At 44.4% G+C, this 21,045-nt stretch overlaps 1 protein-coding gene across 1 annotated transcript in view; it reads left to right on the plus strand.

Moving 5' to 3' along the window:
- The window catches only part of LOC107119731 (ankyrin repeat and KH domain-containing protein 1-like), a 118,775-nt gene extending 98,029 nt beyond the window's left edge, over nt 1–20,746 (plus strand). The window contains exons 29-36 of the mRNA XM_015422313.1: nt 5,507–5,617; nt 6,572–6,721; nt 6,829–8,438; nt 11,807–11,971; nt 13,423–13,674; nt 17,469–17,644; nt 18,560–18,724; nt 20,244–20,746. Coding sequence (XP_015277799.1) covers nt 5,507–5,617; nt 6,572–6,721; nt 6,829–8,438; nt 11,807–11,971; nt 13,423–13,674; nt 17,469–17,644; nt 18,560–18,724; nt 20,244–20,303 — 2,689 coding nt within the window. The 3' untranslated portion in view covers nt 20,304–20,746. The remainder of the gene's footprint in view (nt 1–5,506; nt 5,618–6,571; nt 6,722–6,828; nt 8,439–11,806; nt 11,972–13,422; nt 13,675–17,468; nt 17,645–18,559; nt 18,725–20,243) is intronic.
- Nucleotides 20,747–21,045: the final 299 nt, after the last annotated feature.

Raw genomic sequence — 21,045 nt, forward strand, 5'->3', positions numbered from 1 at the left:
ATTTTGGCAACTCCCTTACAGCCATCTCAGCCTTTATAATCTCTTCATAAGACGTCAAACCAGATCGCCCTATTAGCTGATGCCTCCACTCTGAAACTTTTGGCCATGTGGCACAAGCATCTCCTCAGTCCTCATCAGCCTCTTCCGCAGCCGACTCTGACCACTCCGCTTTGGGTGATGAGAATCTTGACATCACTCTGATGGGGGATGATGCGGTTCAACAGGGTTGTCTCTCTCCTGTGGAGAGATCTTACCTGGAACTTTTACCTGGAACTCATCACCCGACTAGCCATGGCTTTGCAAGTGCAAGGTGCTACCAATACACACACACAGTAAAGGATGTTGTCCATCACTTAGTGCGAGCGGACTTACCACCCTCCACGATCCTGCCGCTGCTTTCTGCTCACCTGGCGGCCCTTAAGAAACTGTGAGCTCGCCCTGCTTCCGTGCCTCCGGTATCGAAGAGGTATGATACTTTATATAAGATCCAAGAGTCTTTGTCAAAGTTTTTGTTCAATCATCCTCCTAACTCGATCAGACATTCCTCTACCAAGGCCAAGCAGGCTTGACAACTTGCTCAACCAGACCATGAGGGCAGAAAGGTCGGCGCAGTGGCTAAGAAAATCTGCTCTTTGCAATCTATGACAGTCTGCATTCACAGCTATTTATCCCATCTCTCTGCTTACGCCTTTAATGTGGCTTGTGCTGTTCACCCTATCCTGGATTCCATACCAGAAGATGTCCAGCCTACTTTATCGGTGGCTCTTTCAGAGGTCTGTGCCATCTCTGAGCAGCAAATCAACTATTTGTGCCCTGACCTGGATAGCCCAGGTAAGCCTGATCTCGTCAGATCTTGGAAGCTAAGCAGGGTCAACTCTAACAAGTAATTGGATGGGAGACCTTCTTGAAATACTGGAGGCGGGAGGGGGGGGCATGCTTTATTCAACCACCTCTCTGAATATTTTCCAGCCCCCAGTAGGAGTCAGTCACCAGAGGTCACCATGACTTCCAGGTGCAAACATAGTCTCACACATGCACCAATAAAAATACAACCCCCCCCCCAATAAATCAACTATTTGTCATGCTGTTGGCTGTCCCTCAAAGACTTTAGTTACCGTTGTAGCTCTTCGCCAACACGCATGGTTGTGTTTTGCGCCTCCACAACCAGATGTCAAATCAAAGGTTGAGGACCTACCGTTTGATGGGGAGGGCCTTTTTCATTCTACCACTGAAGGCAGTGGATGACAGCCGCAAAAAGGCATGAAACCTCGGGGTCTCTCAGCAGTCCACCCAACGCCCTCAGTCTCAGCAATGGAGACCTCCATTCTCTAAGTGCCATCACTCTCCTCCACAAAACTCTTGGAGGGAGAATTCCTTCCATAGCAAACTTTCTTACTGTGCGAAGTTTAAAACTCCTACTGCAAAGCGTATCCTGCAGCCCAAGCAGTCCGTTTGATCTGCTTCCTCGATTGCTGACTTCTTCCCTATTTACCAGCTTGGGAAGCCATCACCACTGATCGCTGGACCCTTACCATCATCAGGGTGGGGTATGCCATAGAGTTCATTTCACCACTGATCCTCCCTCACTTCATCATTACGCCAGTTTCTTCCCCCTCATCGAAGAGGTCCAAGCCCTTCTAGAGAAGGGTGCCGTTGAACTGGTCCCAATCACCACACAGACTCTTGGCTTCTACTCCAAATATTTCACAGTCCCCAAATGGGGTGGCATTTGAGTGATCATGGATCTCTGCAAACTGAACTCCTTTGTAAAATACACAAGATTCTGCATTACATTCCAATCTATCCTCTCCCTTCTACCAAAAGAAGGGTGGATGGCATCCATAGACCTGCACAATGCCTATTTTCACATAACCATCCATCCTCAACATCAATGCTTTCTTCAGTTTGCAATTGGAAATGACCACTTCCATTACAGAGTCCTTCCTTTCAGACTTTCAACGGTGCCCCCCATTTTCACCAAGTCCATAGTTGTGGTGGTGGTGGAGCTCCATTGGCAGGGCATCATGCTCTACCCTTACATCAGTGAGTGGCTTGTAGTCGCCCCGTTGATGTCACAGCTACGGATCGATCGGCAGGGCTTCATGTTCTACACTTACATCAACAAATGGCTTGTGGTCACCCCTTGATGTCACAGCTCACGTTGAACCTCCTGGCTTGCTTGGGTCTCTGTGTGAATCCAAAGAAATCCTCTCTTCAGCAAGTTCAAACCCTGCAGTTTATTGGAGCAATCCTAGATACATGTCAAGGAGAAAATTTCTTTCCCAGTATCGAGCGTCCTCCATCCTTGCACTGACCAACACCTTTCTGGCCTTTCCTATTCAGTCAGCAAGGTCAATCATGAAACTCCTTGGCTTCTTTGCGACAATGGTCTTCATGGTTCCACTTGCTCTTCTTTGCATGTGACCTCTGCAACTGTGGTTCCATTGGTCCTTCCAACTATGCACCCAGTCCCTGGAGATGATGCTTACCCTTCCTTCCAAAGTTTTGGAATCTCTCCGTTAGTGGACCATCGAGGAGAACCTTCTGTGTGGCATGCCATTCTGGCACCCCCAGACTCAGGTTCTTCTGTCCATGGATGCTTTGCTCTGGCGTTGGGGAGCCCAGTACAAGGACCTCTCGACGAGCAGCAGATGGTCCCTTGGCAACACCAGGCTTCACATCAATTGCTTCAAATTTATGGTCTCTGGTCTTTTCGCCCGCATCTTGCCAGCAGGGTGGTGCAGGCCACATCCATTGCTACTTTTTTTACATCAACAAGAAGAGGGGCACAGGCTCTGGGACCCTGTACAAATGAGCAGTCACCCTGTGGGAGTGGTACCTGCTCCACAATGCGACTTTCGGCGATACGTGATCTGGGCGTCCTCAATGTCTGGGTGGATTTTCTGAGCCACTTGACTGCCCCCGAGACCAAGTGGAACCTAAATTTTCATTACCTCAGTCTGATTTTTCAACATTTTGGCTGCCCGTTCATCGATGGCTTTGCAATTGCAGACTACAGCAAATGCTTCCAGTTCTTCAGTCAGGTCAGACCTTCCTCCACAACCAGTGGGGATGCCTTTCTCCACCAGTGGACTGGGACTCTCTACTGTTTCTTCCCCCTCATTCCCACTGATTATCCATGTACTTCAGAAAATTGTCCATGACGAAACTAACTGTATTCTGATCACACCCTGGTGGTCGAGACAGCCTTGGTTTCCTCACCTGCTCCGTCTCTCCTGGGGGACCTTCCTACCCCTTCCTCCGGTGCCAGACCTTCTTTCTCAGGGTTGAGGCCAGGTGCTGCTTCACGATCTGGGGTTCTTCGAATTGACAGGCTGGAGGATTCTTCACTGAATTTTCTCCTGCAGTCCATGAAATTCTTCTGAACTCTCGAAAACTTTCTACCTGCTACACATATTTGGTGAAATGGTCTCATATTTCGACCTATGCTTCTCTCCATACCTTCAATCCAGTTTCAGCATCCCTCTTTGATGTTTTTTCCCCCTATTTGGTCTCCTTACAGGATACAGGACTGTCTTTTTCCTCAATGAAGATGCATCTGGTGGCGATTTTGGTGAACCATTGCCTGATTGAGGGTTCCACAGTCTTCTCCTGTTGATTGACCAAATCCCTCTTAGGGTCTTTTCTATCTCTGTCCAGCCTGTGGTACCTGCCTGGAGTCTGTTGTTGTTTTTGTCCCAGCTTATACATCACCCCCTTCAAACCGGTAGCTACGACGGATCTACGCTTGCTCTCCTGGGAGATGGCCTTTCTAGTCGCTATTAGTATGGCAAAGTGGGCAAGTGACATATGTGTGGCAAAATGGAAATGTTTCTGTATGTCTCAGTGCATCAGAGTGCCCTCTCTCAGGGTGTTTTATATATTGGCCACTTTTCTGAAAAGAGAGCCCTTCAAATGTGAAGCTTGGAAAACTATAGCCTGGTCAACAATATCAGTGTTCATTTCCCAATGTGCCATTGACGTTGTAGCTCAGCACAGTGCATCTTTTGGCCAGGCTGTCTGAAACTTTGTGCTTTCTTAAAACAGTACCAACTGTCTTTATCATGTAAGTCTTTCTAATTGCCCATATGTGGGATTGCAAAGAGACCACGATGAACAAAAACAATTTGCTTAAATCTAACTGATGTTTGTAAAATGGACACCTGTACAGCCTCTTAACCTGTCCTCTGTACTCACTAGTGACATCACTTAATTTGAAGTATTTATGAGAACTAGGAGAGGTATAGTCCATTCCGTAGGTAAGATCACTTTAAGTACCAATTCTTGGGCTAAAGCCCTAGAACTTTCTAGTGAAATCTGTACCAGTGCAAAACCCATGCCTGTGTGCATGGATGATCTCTTGTAGGATCTCAGTTACAGGTAAGCAACCCGTTAAAGTTTAGAGTGGGAATCCAAATCTGGATCTCCTGGATCCTAGTCCATCTCTCTCAACCACTGCACCACACAGGCTACCAGGCTGCACTTCAGTCTCACTGAAGGTGTGATATGGAAGAGTAAAGTGCATTTAAATCCTGTTGAAATGGTTGTTAGCACTGTTGTCAGCATAGGTCAGGGGTGGCCAAACTGTGGCTCGGGAGCCACATGTGGCACTTTCACACATATTGTGTGGCTCCCGCTACAGTGGCCAGGGAAGCAAAGGGGAGGCATGCCTCCCCAATTGGTCTTCCCTTCCCCAGCCAGTGCAGAGACAGGAAGCAACTTGAACTTTAAATGCATTCTCAAAGCCCCCCACCTCCGGCCAGGTTGGAGAAGGCATTTGTTTCTTTAAATCCCTTCTCCAAGTCAAGCTAGCTGGCATGGGGGCGGGGGCGGGGGGGCCTTGGAGGATGCATTTAATGTTAAAGTTGCTCCCTCCCTCATCTATTTGCTTTCTTTCCACCTTTCTCTCTCTCTCACCTCCCTCCACATCTAAAGTTGTCAATTTAATATTAATAAAAGCAAATTTGCATCTTTTTCAATAAAAACATGTGTGATATTTGTTCATGTCTTGAGGCTCTCAGACAGCTGACATTTATCCTATGTGGCTCTTACGTTAAGCAAGTTTTACTACCCCTGGCATAGGTTAAGTGCACTGCTGTCTGAATTGTGCCTGAGATCGTTTTCTTTGTTAGGTTTAACACATTTGGCTTTGTCAGACTTGCTAGGGTTTTAGACAATTCTTGGCCGGGGGGATTAGCCTTTCCTGATTTAGCCCAGGAACTGTTCTTGAACAGTGTGCTGCTGTTCCATATGTGGAGTTAAGCACATCTGGGATCAGCCAATATCTGTAGCAACATGGCCTAAAAAATCCATTTTCAGCTTTCTGAGTCCTTGTAGGAAGCATGGGATGTTAGTGTAACCAATAAAATGGAAGAAATAAGAAAGCTTTTGTTTGCCAGGGGATTAAATGGTAAGGACTCTTTCTGTCTCTTACCAGTTGGCAAGGAAATGTGAAAACATGTCCTTTTTCTCCTAATAATGTAAATGTCTCTTCTACTCTCATCAGGCAAGTGGGCAGAGTTTTGAAAGACCCTTCACCAAGCAGCACTCTGCAGTCAACAACGATTGAGCAGTTTCAGCTTCAAAGAGGAGGGCGTTGCTGTTCAGGAGCAAAAAGGTATTTTTTCCACCTAAGTTATTAAGGAGTGGGTATGATGGCATGAAAAGTCTGTAGGTGAGGTGGTGATTGGGGTCAAAATGTTGCTGAGAAACTTCCTGGGGCAGACAATGGCAGTGAATAAGAGAAAGGGGGATTTGCATTTAGGTGGGGTTAGTGCATTGCTTTGGGATAACAGAACTGAGGAGAAGAAGAAATTGGAATCTGTGACTGAAAGGGAATTAAGGAATTTGAGGGCTGCTAAAAACAATCTGGGAGCTGCCGTGGCTCAAGTGGTTAAGACGCTGAACTGCAGGCTGTGGAAGGTCGGTAGTTCAGCAGTTCGAGACCCGAGTGCCGCACTGTGTGGAAAACCTTGCTTGTGGAAACAGATTTCTCCCTGTCGGGTGGAAGAAGGTATCCTGAAGGCAGGTTATTCTTCCTACTTGCTCCAGCGAGCAGGTCTTACATTACATTCTCTTTTCAAGCCATTCAGTATGTCATACGCCTCTCTGTAAAGCTACTAAGGCAACTTTCAGAATGGATTTAAACCTATATTAACAAATCAGTGTGACTGCCGGTAGTACAGGTATATTTTAGCTTTTCTAGGGGAAGGGACTACTTCTGCAAGATAATAGCAATTAAGGTAGCATTAATTTAGAACAATAGTTCCCAAACTAAATGAAGACATGCCCAAACAAGCATATATGTAATGGCTTGTATCCCATCACTCTGCTTGACAAAGTCAGGAGTCAGTCTCCCTCTTAAATGGCTCTTCTGCTGTGGTACAAATTACTAAGCAGAAATGTTCTCAGTCTTTTGTGGAAATACTTGGAAGAATTCATAGAATATCAGGAAAATGTCATTTGTTGCCCTGGGCATATATTGTTTTGAGTAACGTCTCTACAGATGTGCATAATGTAATGATATAAATACTTGTAATGCTAACCTGTCATTTACATCCTTGTCATTTAGGTCAAAAAAACTCTCTGTCCCGGCATCGGTTGTGTCCAGAATAATGGGAAGAGGTGGGTGCAACATCACAGCAATCCAGGATGTCACTGGTGCTCATATTGACGTGGACAAGCAAAAAGATAAAAATGGAGAAAGAATGATCACGATAAGGTAATGTGTAATAATCTCATGCTTCAACCTAATGTTTTCAACATGAATTTATGCTGTACTGAACTGAGACTTGGATTCCTGAGGTGACACCTCCTTCTCTGTTTCAGAGGTGGAACAGAATCAACAAGATATGCAGTACAACTTATTAATGCCCTTATTCAGGATCCTGCAAAGGAACTGGAAGATTTAATTCCCAAAACACACATAAGAACACCTGCTTCCAGCACCAAATCAATCCATTCAAATTTTTCATCTGGCGTCAGTACTGCTTCAGCTTCAAACAAAAACTCGTTTCCTCTTGGAGCACCATCTCTTGTCACCTCTCAGTCATCAACGCTTTCTACTTTCCAGTCTGCTAACAAACTAAACAAGAACGTCCCAGCAAATGTGCGCTCTTCCTTTCCAGTCTCTCTTCCCTTAGCTTATTCGCACCCTCACTTTGCCATATTGGCTGCCCAAACTATGCAACAAATTCGTCACCCTCGCTTACCTATGGCCCAGTTTGGAGGAACATTTTCAAACTCTCCAAATACTTGGGGACCATTCCCAGTGAGGCCAGTTAACCCAGGCAGCACAAATAGCTCTCCAAAGCATAACAGTTCAAGTCGCGTCGGTAACCAGAATGGCAATATTTTGCAGTCTGAGTCTACGGGTTTAGCTGCTTCTAGCTGTCCTGGTACTATCCCTTCAGTAGTCGCATCCTCCCAGCCGCTGTGCGTGACAAGTAACCGGACTCCTTCTTCGGTTAGAAAGCAGTTGTTTGCTTGCGTTCCTAAAACCAGTACCATGACGACAGCAATCTCAACTGTGACAACTACATGTAGCACACTGCCTTCTGCTTCACCGGCATCTGAAAATACGGGGCATGTTCCCACGACATTTCTACCTGCTAGCGTTCCACAGGCACAGCCATCTACACTTAAGACGGACGCTGTTCCTTCTGCCCCAGCTCCCAAAGAAAAGGCATCGACACCCGAACAATCGATTGGAAATGCATGCGTGCCATCAGTTTCTGCCAGTGGCAATATCTCGGCTAACAGCAATCCAGGCAGCCTAGAAACGGGCACATCCAGCAGTCCTGCACCTCCAAATAATGTCCAAGATGAGACACTGCCAACCAGTATATCCGACTTAAGTCCTCCCATATCTATGCCTTTTTCTTCCAGTTCAGAACCCACTCCATTGAGCTTAGCTTCGCCTAGATCAGTTGCTACAGATAATCAGGACAATAATAACTTACCTCAGTTAGCTGTACCAGCACCCCGAGTTTCTCACAGAATGCAGCCCAGAGGTTCATTTTATTCAGTGGTACCAAATGCAAACCTACATCAAGAACCTCAGTCTATTTTTGTTACAAACGCAGTTCCTTTAACGCCTTCTCAAGGTCCACCTCCGGCAGTTCAGCTCTCTTCGCCCATGAACGTTATGAACGGTTCTCAGATGCATATTAACCCTGCAAACAAATCATTGCCTCCTACCTTTGGGCCAGCGACACTCTTCAATCACTTTAGTAGTCTTTTTGATAGCAACCAGGTGCCAGCTAATCAAGGGTGGGGAGACTGTTCACTGTCCGCAAGAGCAGCAGCAGACCCGTCTTTTACTGTCCAGTCTACGTTTTTGAGTAACTCTGTGCTGGGGCATATGGAAAATGTGCATTCTGATAATTCCAAGGCGCCAGGATTCCGGCCTCCTCAGAGGGTTTCAACTAGTCCTGTAGGTGAGTTGCTACAGTTCTGTGTGGGAAAGAAGGTAGTGATTGTGTTGCCTGCACGATTGTTTTCCATACACCCTCAGACAATGGGTTTCAGTGATCTTGGTCCAAGGGGATCTGAGAGCAGACGTTGTGGGAGGTCTTTGGCTATTCTTACTGCCCATTTGACATTTTCTCCACTATACAGCGTGGGTTAATGTAATTGGAAATCAGTGATTGGAAGTTGGAAGTTTATGGTCTTTAAAGCTGTGGTTCCACGACGTTTTAGAGCAGCGGTTCTCAACCTGTGGGTCGCAAACCCTTTGGGGGTCGAACGACCCTTTCACAGGGGTCACTTAAGACCATCGGAAAACACAAATTTTCGATGGTCTTAGGATAGGGCTCCCAAGTCTCGCCAAATCGCGGCGGAGGATCTCATCTCTTTGCAGAATCCCTGCCGCGGGGACAGCGAGACGTGGCAATGGGGCTGTTTGAAGTAGCAACGAAAATAATTTTATGGTTGGGGGTCACCACAACATGAGGAACTGTATTAAAGGGTCGCGGCATTAGGAAGGTTGAGAACCACTGTTTTAGAAAGTACTCCTCACCAGCAATGTTCCCTCTAAGCTGTGGAGTCTTGTGAGCAAAAACTCTACTTTGTAAGCTGTTGGCATTAAAGTTGTGAGCAAGTGATTTCAGCTGTGGTTTTGGGGTTTTGAGGAGTTATTTAATGAGAGCCTGTCATGTATTAAATTTATGCCCTGTCTTTCCATTTGGCTGCTCAAGTTAATGAACAAAATTAAAACTTCACAAAAGAGTTGGTGTAGAGCAGGGATCGGCAACTGTTTCTTTAATGAGAGCTACTTCTGGGCAATGAAAAATATTGCAAACTAATCCCCATCCTTCAACATGTTCCCAAATTCTGCTCTGTCCTAGAAACTGGACTGAAATGAAGCTGTCACCTAAACAGCTAAGGGGGAAATCCCAGGAAATAAAAGTTTAGAAAAGCAAAACAAACAAAGCCTGGGGCCGATCTTTTTTGCAATGTTTTCCTGGGTTTTCTAGGAGAAACATGACCTACCGTGCAGCAGCTTGCAAGTTACTGGTAGTTCATATAAATCAGGATTAGCCATGGTATCACATGTAGTGGTGAACCAGATTGCACAGCAGTAAGGGACGTTTGTGTTTGACAGTCGGTGATTATGTCCTGATCCCTGAACGATCTCTAGAACGAGGGTTATATCTTGAATTCTGCATATTGTAGAACCCAGTGATGTTTCCTTTCAGTGTTAGCTCTACGAATTTTCTCCGATGTGGTTTAAAGGTTTTTCTCTTAAGTTAATCATAGGTCTGATCTCTAACAATTCTGTCAAATGCTGGCCAGTCCTTACCTCTGTGATTGATAGATAAAATTGGATTTTTGCTTAGCCTGCTCATCTTCATAACCAAATTCTGGCAGATTGTTCTAGTCGTGTTCTGGGGCTTTCATTGAGAGGAAATTTAAGCCAACCTAAATAAAAATGACCTTTTCCTAGACACTTTCTCTCCAGTGTATGAGAACATCCCCCCCCCCCAATAAAAGGCATGATTCTGAAGGTAATTTGACCTTCGACACTGGCAGGATTTTCCATTCAGGAACATTCATTCATGTATTACAATAGAGGCCAAATTAATCTGCCGCTAGTCCTTTATGCATTTTGCAGTGGTCCCCACAAATCACAAGGACAGCCATTGGAAAAGAGCAGAAGCTTCACATGCTAAAGGTAATCTACTTTTCAATGTATATTTTAAAACTTGCACTGAAAAGCAGATTGCTCCATTAGCATTGCAACAATAAGAAGAGTAAGGTTCATACATGCATCCCAACACTTGACTGCAACATCAGATGATGACTTATATGTGTGAAATGTGACATCAAAGAGGACTTTCATTTTTCCTTACTTCAGATAGTGCTTTTTCAGTGAAGTTGGTACCTTCAAGTACACAGAAATCAAATAACGTGCATGCATGTGGAACCAAGGGCAGAGACACCCTTTACTGTGCTGATGGTTTTCCCCTACAGCGTACTTTTTTGAGTTATGCCGTAGAGAATGTTTGCAGCAGCTGAGTTTTTAACCTTTTAACCATTCCCCGCATTGAACAGCAGTGAGCAAGGAAAGGAGAATAGTGGACTTCAGTAGAGCACAGTGTAAGAACACATTCAGGATTGTGATTCTAATTGTGCTTCCTTGCTTAGAATTTTAATTGTAGCTGTGTCCCAGTATTAAATTGTGGTGGTCACTACATGCTACTGTTGGACCAAACTGGTATTACTTTACTTCATCTTGAAGATAAGTGTGCAGATAACCTTGATTTCTTGGAATAGTGTAGTGTACAGTGTCCGCATCTTGACCTAAGTAAAGCACAAAATAGCTACACATGTCCTTTCCTTTCTTAAATGTAGATAGGAAAAGTATAAAAGTGGAGGATGTAATTTTCTAGTTTTCTAGGATTTACCTAGGATTTTCTAGAAACATGGCAAATATAATCTAGCTCATTGATACTCAGTGGCTTTGGAGCCATGTATGGTTGCGATATGGCAGCCATAGGTCTTCTGAGCACTGTTCCCCAGCATGGTGCTTGACCCATGTTTTGAGAAAACTGGGCAAGGCCTCATAATTTGAAACAGCTGCCACTGGAGGACCGGCAAGCTGTCAGCCTCACTGAGCTGTGGGTCTTGTGTTGGGCATGGGAGTAAAGGGCCCATCCTGACCAGTAACACATACACACACACACACACACACACAAAATACACATTTTCGCAGCCTCTGCACTCCTGTCTCAGCACCCGGGTGGTTCTTGGGAGGCCACAGAGAAGAGATAGTAAAATCACCATGGCAGCCACTTAGGAAAAGAGCAAGCTGGCCAAAGTGACTGAGGGTGGCTTTACTCCCCCTTTCTCCATGCTCAAGGGCTGGTTAAGGTTCACCAGTAGCAGGGAGACACAACCCAATACATGCAGAGGTATGCTGGTCATTTAAAAGGTTACTAATGTGTTTAATATATAAATATACATTGTTAATAGTTTTCTCTTCCATTATTGTGTTTGTGGTGGTGCATATGGCATACAGTAGTCATGTGGCTGTCTTGGTTGATGGTAATTGCGATTGTGGCTCTCTGTGAGCTGTGGAGTGAGTACTCCTGATCTAGTACCACTGATCCTTTTTATTAAATGCTGGCTCAGGGTCACGGAGCAGGTGTCCATCTCATGGTCATACTCTGAGCCTAAGCCACTAAAACAGGATGGGGGGCTGTATTGTTCCTAAGGTGAGCTGGACAACAGGGGTTACTTTTCTGATGCTGTGATGTCATGTTCTCAGACACAGTTGTATTAATTTCAGGCTTACCTTCTCTAGATCCATCCGGCAGCTCGTCAAACTCCTCCTCGGCACCTATGACGGGTTTTTCAGCCAACATTCAAGGAGCACGGGTTTATCTTCAAGGGCCAGCACCTGTTGGGACTCCCAGCTTTAACAGGCAGCATTTTTCACCACATCCTTGGACGAGTGCTACAAATTCATGTATGAGCTTTGTGGGATTGTCTGACTCACTTGTTTAGTCTGTTACTCTGGACCGTTTTGCTGGTGCTGTGGTACCGAAACTGAGACAGTCATTTTGTGGAACAGCTTGGGAAACAGGCAGCTTGATAACTTAGGGAACTAATGAGCTAGTTAAATACTTGTTGGTGAGAAAATGGTTAAATGTATGTATTGGTTGCTATAAGTTATATAGTAAAAACTTTAAAAACAGCAAACTAGACCTGGCACACAGTTGTATGCGTGCCTTCCTCCCCCTCTTTTTTAACCAACAGGAGCCTTGAGGGAGTTTGAGCAGAGGAATAGTGTGGGAAGAAGGGGATGCTTCTCTGTTCCTCTCACTGCTTTTCCTTGCAGAGTCCTTTTCCAGCTGCATTTTGTCTGCAGAGATGGATAAATGTGTTTTCTTGTTTAGACATAAATGCCTCTTTAAGCACAGGAGGGTATGAATCTCTTCTCCCTCACTCCAGGTTAAGGATATTGAAATATAGATATGAGATAGTTGATGGGTCGGATTCAACCAGCCTTTCCACTGACAAAAATGGGAGGAGGAGGGTTGGGATCTTGGGATCAGCCCAGAAAGTGCTGGGGACCTGCAAGGACAAAGGCTGTGTAGGTGGGGAGCTGTAGTAATGAGACGAAAGGTAATTGGGAAAGCTGGCTGAATCCAAGCCACACTTTGAGTGCAATCCTAAGCACATTTCCTGGGAGTAAGCCCCATCAGATACAATGGGTCTTCTGAGTAGACCTGCTTTGACTTGCTCCCCTCTAAATTTAAAGCTTCTGCACTTCAGGCATGTTAAGAGCATAGTTCTGTATTATGGGGATTGTGATGGCTCCTCTCCCTATAGGCAGAAAAGGAGGAACTGAAGCTGCCTGCCTGCCTGCCTTCATCAGTCCTTTCTTTCTCCTTGGTGGCTAATTTTTCCTAGAGTTGAAAGGAAAAGGAGAAGAAAAACTAGCTGAGTGGCTCTTAGATTGAGCTGCATATTTGTGGTCAGTTATTCCCGAAGGTGAAAAAATGCACCTCTCCTGGCTGATCAGTCTTCTATAATTATCTTCAAACTGAGTGTGACTGGCCATGGACCCTCTGATCCCCATGTGTATGTGGACTGAGTGCAGGACACCTGGAAGAGATCTTGCAGGAGATGTAGAAGTCCTAAGGAACCAAGATAAGACAATATGCCCCATCCTGCAGAGGAATTGCCTCCTCTGAACCAAGACTTTTTCTTATTTCAGATAAATTAAAACACAATCTTCACACAGAATACAGATGTTTCAGTACTAAAAACATTTCCTTGGTAGAGTAAATGTTGACTTCAATTAAAACTACTTGCGGTAAAGTATTGGTCAGATCCCTAGTGACACTCCTTAAACAGAGGTTGAGGAAACTGCATTTCATGTGTAATAAAGCAAGAGAACTATTTTTTCATCAGGTGAATCTCCTGTTCCATCAGTTTCCTCGGGATCATCCTCACCCCTTTCAGCCGCTTCTGCACCTTCAACCTTGGGCCAGCCAAAATCAGGGAGCTCGAATCAAGATCGAAAGGTGCCTCCGCCTATTGGGACAGAGAGACTTGCTAGAATTAGACAAGGAGGCTCTGTCACCCCTACCCCCTTGGGAACCAACTTCACAGCCCCTGTCGGACACAGTGGTATCTGGTCGTTCGGTGTTAACAATGTGACAGGTGAGTGAGTTTTACCTTACATAATGATCGTGCAGAAATGAATAAGAATTTGTGGGGTATGTTAGAAGAGAAAGAAAATATGCTGAAAAGAACACTGTCTTGAGTAGTGCATTAAGATCCTATTGCTAAGGCAGAAATTATTTAAATGGTGCTTTGAACATTACACCTGTCTGTAGTCTCCTTCCTGGTATGTAAAACAGTAAAACAAGCACCTTCCACAAAAGAATCTGGTAATGGCAGACACAGCCATAAATAGGGGGAATATCATTCCTCAGGAGCTGCTAAGGAGAGAACTTCTAAATGAGGCGGTCTTGAATTTGGTGTAATTCTTCACTGTTGTGGTGGGAAGGAAAGGTGATGTATGGTGACAGATGGAAATTTAAAAGAGATATCCTAAATAGATTAGAGAAGGCTGATATAAAAAGACCTTTCTAGCAGGAATTTACAGTGTACTGGCTTAAAAGTAGTAACAACAGGTAAAGAATATATATTGGAGATGCTTCCGGTCAGGGTAAAATGGCGATTTGACGCACCCTGTAATTGCTCAGGGTGGACGGTGGTTCCTTACAGCAGTTTGGACTGTATTGTGAAATGTAATTTTAAGAAAGAACCTGAAATACTACTGAAATACTACTGTTGGGACTTAAAATGGAAGAAATCAATGTAGGGGAAGTCGATGTAGGGAAAAGGACTTTGATGTGGTATATGATTACAACGGCTAGAATGACTTATGCTCAATGCTGGAAACAAGACAGAATTCTGGAAATCGGGTAATGGATAAAGAAATTACTGTTTATGGTTGAAATGGACAAAATGACAAGGAAAAAAATCTTGAAGCAGAAGAATTTTATGCAGACTGGAAAGATTTCAAGGATTACTTAGAGAAATATTGGGATGTAAAGGACAACTTAATTTGCTTTGACAGTTATTGAAAAGTTGATGTTACTAGAAGATAGACAATTATAAGAAAACAATAGGTGAAGGAAATGTTACCAGTAGTTTGATTAAAGGATAAGGGGGAAATAGAGAAGATCTAAGAAATGGGCTGGAGGTTGGAGCACTGTGGGAAGCCAGGGGGGCGGATATGTAGAGGAAAGGATGTATGACAACTAAAATATTTGACTTGATAATATATCCTAATAAATTGTTTTTTGGGGGAAAAAGAATATATATTGGAGATGCTGAAAAGGAAGTGGTAGCATGATTTAGCAAACACTAGGGTAGAAGGAGCGCATGCTTGTGAGAATCCCACTGGAGTTTTGCTTCCTGGTTTTTCTGCACCAGTTTCTACAGTTGCAGAGGTAAATCACTGTAGATTTACAATAGTATCTACTAGTGAGAATTGCCACAGTGAAATCAGAAATCAGTTTCAGCTACAAGTACAGGGCTCACTTGCTTAAGTGCTTCCTTTAAAAAAAGAAACAGGCTTGGCCAGAGTCTCCCACATAGGAAAAGATGGGAGGGTGGTGGTGGCATATGTTTAACTCGAGATGTCAGCAGAACATCCAAGAAGAAAAGAGGTGGGACGACTGAGGGTACTTCCAAACTTGAGAGATCTGAGGAGAGTTTGTATGATTAGTTGGAACCTTTGGAGAGAGCAGTTTCCATCTTCACATCTTGTCATGTGGTCTTGGGTGGATTGAACTAAATCCCCCCATATGTTCCCCCAAAAGCACTACAGTCAGGGGCCCATAATCTGTTAGTCATCCCGAGCCCCAAGGACATCAAATTAGCTGCTACTAGGGCCAGGGCTTTTTCGGTGGCGGCTCCTACCTGGTGGATGAGTTCCCAGGGGAGATCCAGGCCCCGCGGGACCTTATGCAGTTCCACAGGGCCTGCAAGACGGAGCTCTTCCGCCAGGCCTTTGAGTAGGAGCCGCTGCCCCTACTATACCACCACCGCCCTGAGGAAACATCTCAATATTGAAGAAGCCCTAAGCCGTGGGAAGCACCACTTGGAACTTCAGACCTACGATCTGCCATCTTTGGATTTATGGAAGTTATTGAGCACCATGTTTTTAACTGAGGATGTTTTATGATGTATTATATGTTTTATATTATATGTATTTTATTATTATTATTATTATTATTATTATTATTATTATGGCAAGGTTCTGCCTTGCCTCTGTAAGCCGCCCTGAGCCCATCGGGGAGGGCGGGGTATAAATGTGAAAAATAAATAAATAAAATAAATGAATCAGCAAGAAGCGAGGGCATTGGGCAGAGCAGTCCTGAGGCATGCCTGCACCACAGTGGCTAGCCGCCACGTTACTAAAGCAGCACTAGTTTATTCCCTAAGTGCCAGCAGACAAAGTCGTTGCATTTGCAGTGTCTTCTGCTCGTAATCAGGCTAGCGTCTATAGCTACTTGCAGTGGTCAGTGGAGGCAATGGCACTATGACAGACAGGGCTGCCAAAGCCCGTCGGGCCATGTGGCAAGGGGGTGGAGTCCAGCATCCATCTTAGGAAGAGAGTGGAGAGGGGCAGTCCACAGGAGTTGCTGTTGGTTTCAGGAGCACACCCTCCACTCAGTTAAAGGAACCAACTCCTGTCAGCAGAACCAGGCACCTGACAGTGGGAAAGGGGTTTGAGCAGTTTGTTGCTGGGGGCACTCCCGCACCACCCCTGCCAGTGGTGGAGCAGGAGAGGGGGGCCCCGGGGTGGCCTCATGGGGGCATGCAGCACCACCCTCAGGTCCCCCAGGTTCCTCCTTGATGGTGCAGAGGTAGTCTTGGACTGGAATTTACAGGCAATTTACAGAGCACACACACACACACCCGATATCCCGGAAAACTTTTCTGGGATCTTTCCCCATGGCATTTCAAGGGCCATGGTGCTGCAAGGCCATGCCTTGTGCCACCCCACCCCTGAACTCAATGCTGGGATGGAGGCAGGAGACGCTGTTGCAGCACTCAGACTCAAGCGAGGGGAATGGGGGAGCAGGTTTGGCATCATTGCCCTTGCTTACCTGTCAGTGTGTGGTTGCCCTTGTGGCTCAAGCCTCCAAAGGTGGTGGGGTACCTGTTAGGGTTCTGAAATGGGAGAGGTCAGCCACAGAGTACAGACTTTGCTCTCCTCGTTGTGCATCAGCGCCAAGTGCTTTCCCTGTAGTGCCAAGTGTCTTGTTCATGCTTTTCCCACCCCCAAAGTGCCTCTCTGCCTGCTCTAAGTCTGCACAGCCATGCCACGCACTCTTAACTACTGAGTTGCAAGGTGTCCTGGTGAAAGTTTTTGTACAAGGGGGGGGGCCTGCGATTGGGTGATGGGGAAGGGGCTTGGCCGCCCCGGGGAGGAAGGTGAGTAGCTGAGCCGGTAGTCTGCATCCTGAGTTCCTCTGAGCCTAATGGCAAGGCTGCAGTGGCAGGGGACAACTTGATTTTCAAGGTCAATGGGCGCCTGTGGGCCACACCATGTTTTTTTGTTGGGTACCTTTCTGCCTCCGGCAGGGGGCCTTCCCAGGCTGAAAGGGCTCAGGGAGCCGACTAACTCTGGCCATGCCCCCGAAACCTCCCACAACCATGGCAGTGCAGGGGCCTATGCCTCAGTTGCACCAATGAGCGGACACTGTGGGCCAGCACCCACGAGCCACGGAGTGGCACTGGGTGGCTGCGCCATCGTAAGTGTCTCTTATGCTGTCATGTCTTGGACATATGCCAATATACAGGTCAGTTGGCTCCTTGAGTGCTTTCAGGGCCCTTCCCCCCCATCGGGTTGCTCTGTTAACTTCCTAATGTCTGTGAGATAAGCTGTTGTGTTTTTGTCACTGATATCTAAACAAGTACCATTGTATTTCCAGAAGGCTTGTCAGGTTGGTCCCAGCCTGTAATGGGAAATCATCCAGTGCATCAGCAATTATCGGACCCAGGCACCTTCTCCCAGCATCAGCCAATGGAGAGAGATGACTCTGGAATAGTGGCACCCTCAAACATTTTCCAACAGCCTATGCCAAACAGCTTTGTGGATTTCCCTAAAGTATGTTTCAAAGATTTACCTATTTTAGAAGTGTGTAAGTGACAGTGTTGTGCAGTAGTTAGGGTATTGAGCTAGATCAACACACACACAGCTTTGAAGCTGGTTAAATGAGTGTAGACTAGTAATTGTCTCTCAGCCCTAGCCTATTCCATGGGCTTGTTAGGATACAATGGTGGTGAGGGGTTCATTGTGAACTCCTTGGAACATCATGAGGAAGGGTGATAAAAATGTCAGCATAGCCTAAAATTTCTCTCTTAGCTAACAGCTAGTTTGTTCTTCTACCCTAAGTATACTTGGCCTAAAGCTGTTTTTCTGGCCTATACTAAGCTCAATTGCGGCAAATGAAGATAGGGTTGGTCTTCTGCTCCATAAATATCAAGGCATTGCAGTTCTTTGCCCTTCCTTCCAGAACTGTAACCTTACGTTTCTCTGGGGGGAAAAATAATTATCTGGTATGTAAAGAATAACCAAATGATTTGGACATAGTATCGCAAGCTGACTGCAATTGGATATTATGTGTAATATAATTCCAGCTGTTGATGACTGGAATTGTGTATGTGTGAGGGCTGTTATTACAAACTACTACAACGTTTAGAAATTCTAGTAGAAGAATCAGATCTGTTAAGGAGAAGGAGTTTATTTGGAAGGAAAAAGCAGTACATATTTTTGCTTCACATAAATGTGAGCAAGATTCCATCCTCTCTTGGGTAGGGTTATAAAAGAGTTTTCACAATCGCCTAAAGGAAGCCAAATGGGTACTTTGCTAGGAGTTTCCACTCCAAAAGGCATTAGAGTTTTTCTTGTAAATGAGATGCAGGGATATGTAGATGTATGTTTCTAATTTACGACTTTGTAAGCTGACAAGCCTGTACTCGTGAAACTTTGTTCTCAACCTGTTTCCTTCTTCTGCTCTAGGCCCTACCAATTTCCATGTATGGAGGCACTATAATACCTTCTCATCCCCAACTAGCTGATGGACCAGGTGGCCCTCTCTTCAATGGACTGCATACTCCAGACCCAGCATGGAATCCCATGATAAAGGTTGTCCAAAACTCAACAGAATGTACTGATGCTCAGCAGGTGCAGTAATTAATTCCTTCCTTATGTTTTTTTTTAAGTCTCAAGCTTTTGCCTTAAGCATTAAAATTATACAACAGGCTTCTAGTTCTTCAAATCTCATGTTTTCCTATACAATGTTATTTTAGGTGTAGTTTTATACCTACAGAGCATGCTTACCCTTTACTGCCAATGGAATTGCATGGTATCTTCCAAAAAGTACTGAAAATTTATATAGCAATCCTGTACCACTTCATATTTCATGTGTTCTTAAATACTGGGGTCAATTGTGTCCCACTGTTTTAGCACCCCCCTTACTTTCTTAAAAATTAAGGAAAACCGCAGAACACCATTGGAGCATAATTGACTCCACCAGAATAAATATCAAAATGAAAGCACTGTGTGACCCCAAATACACTGAATTTTGCCTGTTACCATGCTACATCATTGTAAGGACAGTTTTCACTAGAAGTACATCAGGCTCAGTTATGCCTCTGGTGGAGAACTTTGGTTATCAATTTACAAGCCGATCTTAATATTCTTTACATAACACTTAAGTGAAGTGTGAAGCTCCCAAGCTTTTTTTTTTTTTAGTTGCAAAGTTGTGCATTTAAATAATCCTGTGTCAGCTGAAGGAATCATTTTTATTCTTGCCATTGGTTTTTACGGTAGTTTGCTGAAGTGCTGTAGCTAAGGTCTCTGCTGCTTGCAGTCTGAACTGGGATCATTTTGGACCCCCTGAAAGTGAAATGCTGGTTCAAGTGAAGATTTGTTTTGCGACCAAATTCTGTATGTTGTTGAGGATGGGGTGGAAAATAACTTATTAGATGAGAAGTCTTTAACAGCTGTAATGTTTCAGTGTAGGTGACAGATATAATGCTGCTTGAGTTATGCTGTTACGCTTTTATGCTGTTAGGGTTTAATCACAGTAACTGTAAAAGTAACACTACATTTATAATATTAAGCAGAGGCTATGATTTGGGGGAGGGGTCAGTTCAGTCCCAGTAGATTTACTGTTGGGCTTTAGTGTTTACATGATGAGATACTATTGACCCCAGTAGCTTTGTGTTGGAACTGTATTTCTTTTCAACAAATAAAGTAATTTTATGTTAAACTGGAGTCATTTTTCAAATCAATTTTTTTCCCCAGTGGTGGCTTATTTGGAGTATATCCTTCCCCAATCACTAATTGGTACAGTAGGTACTTAAGGTGGAAACCAGATCTTTCTAAGTTGGTTGTTCAGGTCAGATATCTGAACCAAGTGACTGCTTTCAAGAGTTTGTGGTTCCTCTCAAGAGAGAGGACACAGCTAATGTGTGTTGGTGGATTCTGCCTTGACAGAAGGGACAGCTGCATGTGTGGACAAGACCTTTAGAATTTATTCATCGCTTTTTTATTCATCTCTTCTTTATTGGAACCAGGCTTTAGCCAGCCCTAAGGTTTTGGTCCTATTGAATTTATTTGAACCTTCAGCTTTTGATAGTGGTGTGTAAGCTATGCCCTGACATTTAACTTCCTATATTTGATGCTTCTTCCACTGTAGATTTGGCCTGGCACCTGGGCACCTCATATTGGAAACATGCACCTCAAATACGTCAACTGATTTAGGAGGGCCTACCTCTTTTTAAGCCTTGTTTGGAGAAACCTATGACCTTGGAAGAACCTGGGAATTTTTTAATGTGCCTAACTAAGCAATTTTTTTCTGTGGGCTGTAACAAGAGACACTTGTTCGCCTGTTGTGTAAGAACAAATTGAGTTACCTATTCAACTGATTCTGTTCTCCAGTTAGTTTAGCCATTTTGAACTCAATCGGATGAACCTAGTGCTTTTTGGCTAAACACTACTGAATGCTACTTGTATGCAGCAGAGAACTAGATGATTACATGATTTCAACCTTTTAGGGTGGTAAATACATGTATAATTGTTTACATACTTAAAAGGAAAAAAACGTTGAGTAAATTTCATGTCGTATAGTGGCTCTACTTTATGTAGCCTGTATTAATGTGAAATATTTACCTGAATATTCAATAAAAAGATGAACATTAAGTTGTGTGTGGCAATCTTGAGATGAAATACTGCAGATTGTTACTTAGTGTACTGTGGTGGTTCTTATTTCTGAGAATTACCAGATCATACTTTTTGTATAGCTACACTTAATATATTAAATATATTTTCAGAATTTGAGAAATTTCCCTCTAAATAATATTTCCCTTACAGTGAACTTGTTTAGGTACCCACTAGAAAGGGACAGATTGAAATAAGGTTGAAGGTCATGTTAACATTCTAGCTAGCTTTACTCACTATTCAGAAAACCTGAGATGTTTCTCTATCCACCATTAGATAGT

This window comes from Gekko japonicus, unplaced genomic scaffold (genome assembly GCF_001447785.1).
Source record: "Gekko japonicus isolate JY-2015 unplaced genomic scaffold, Gekko_japonicus_V1.1 scaffold738, whole genome shotgun sequence".
NCBI lineage: Eukaryota > Metazoa > Chordata > Lepidosauria > Squamata > Gekkonidae > Gekko > Gekko japonicus.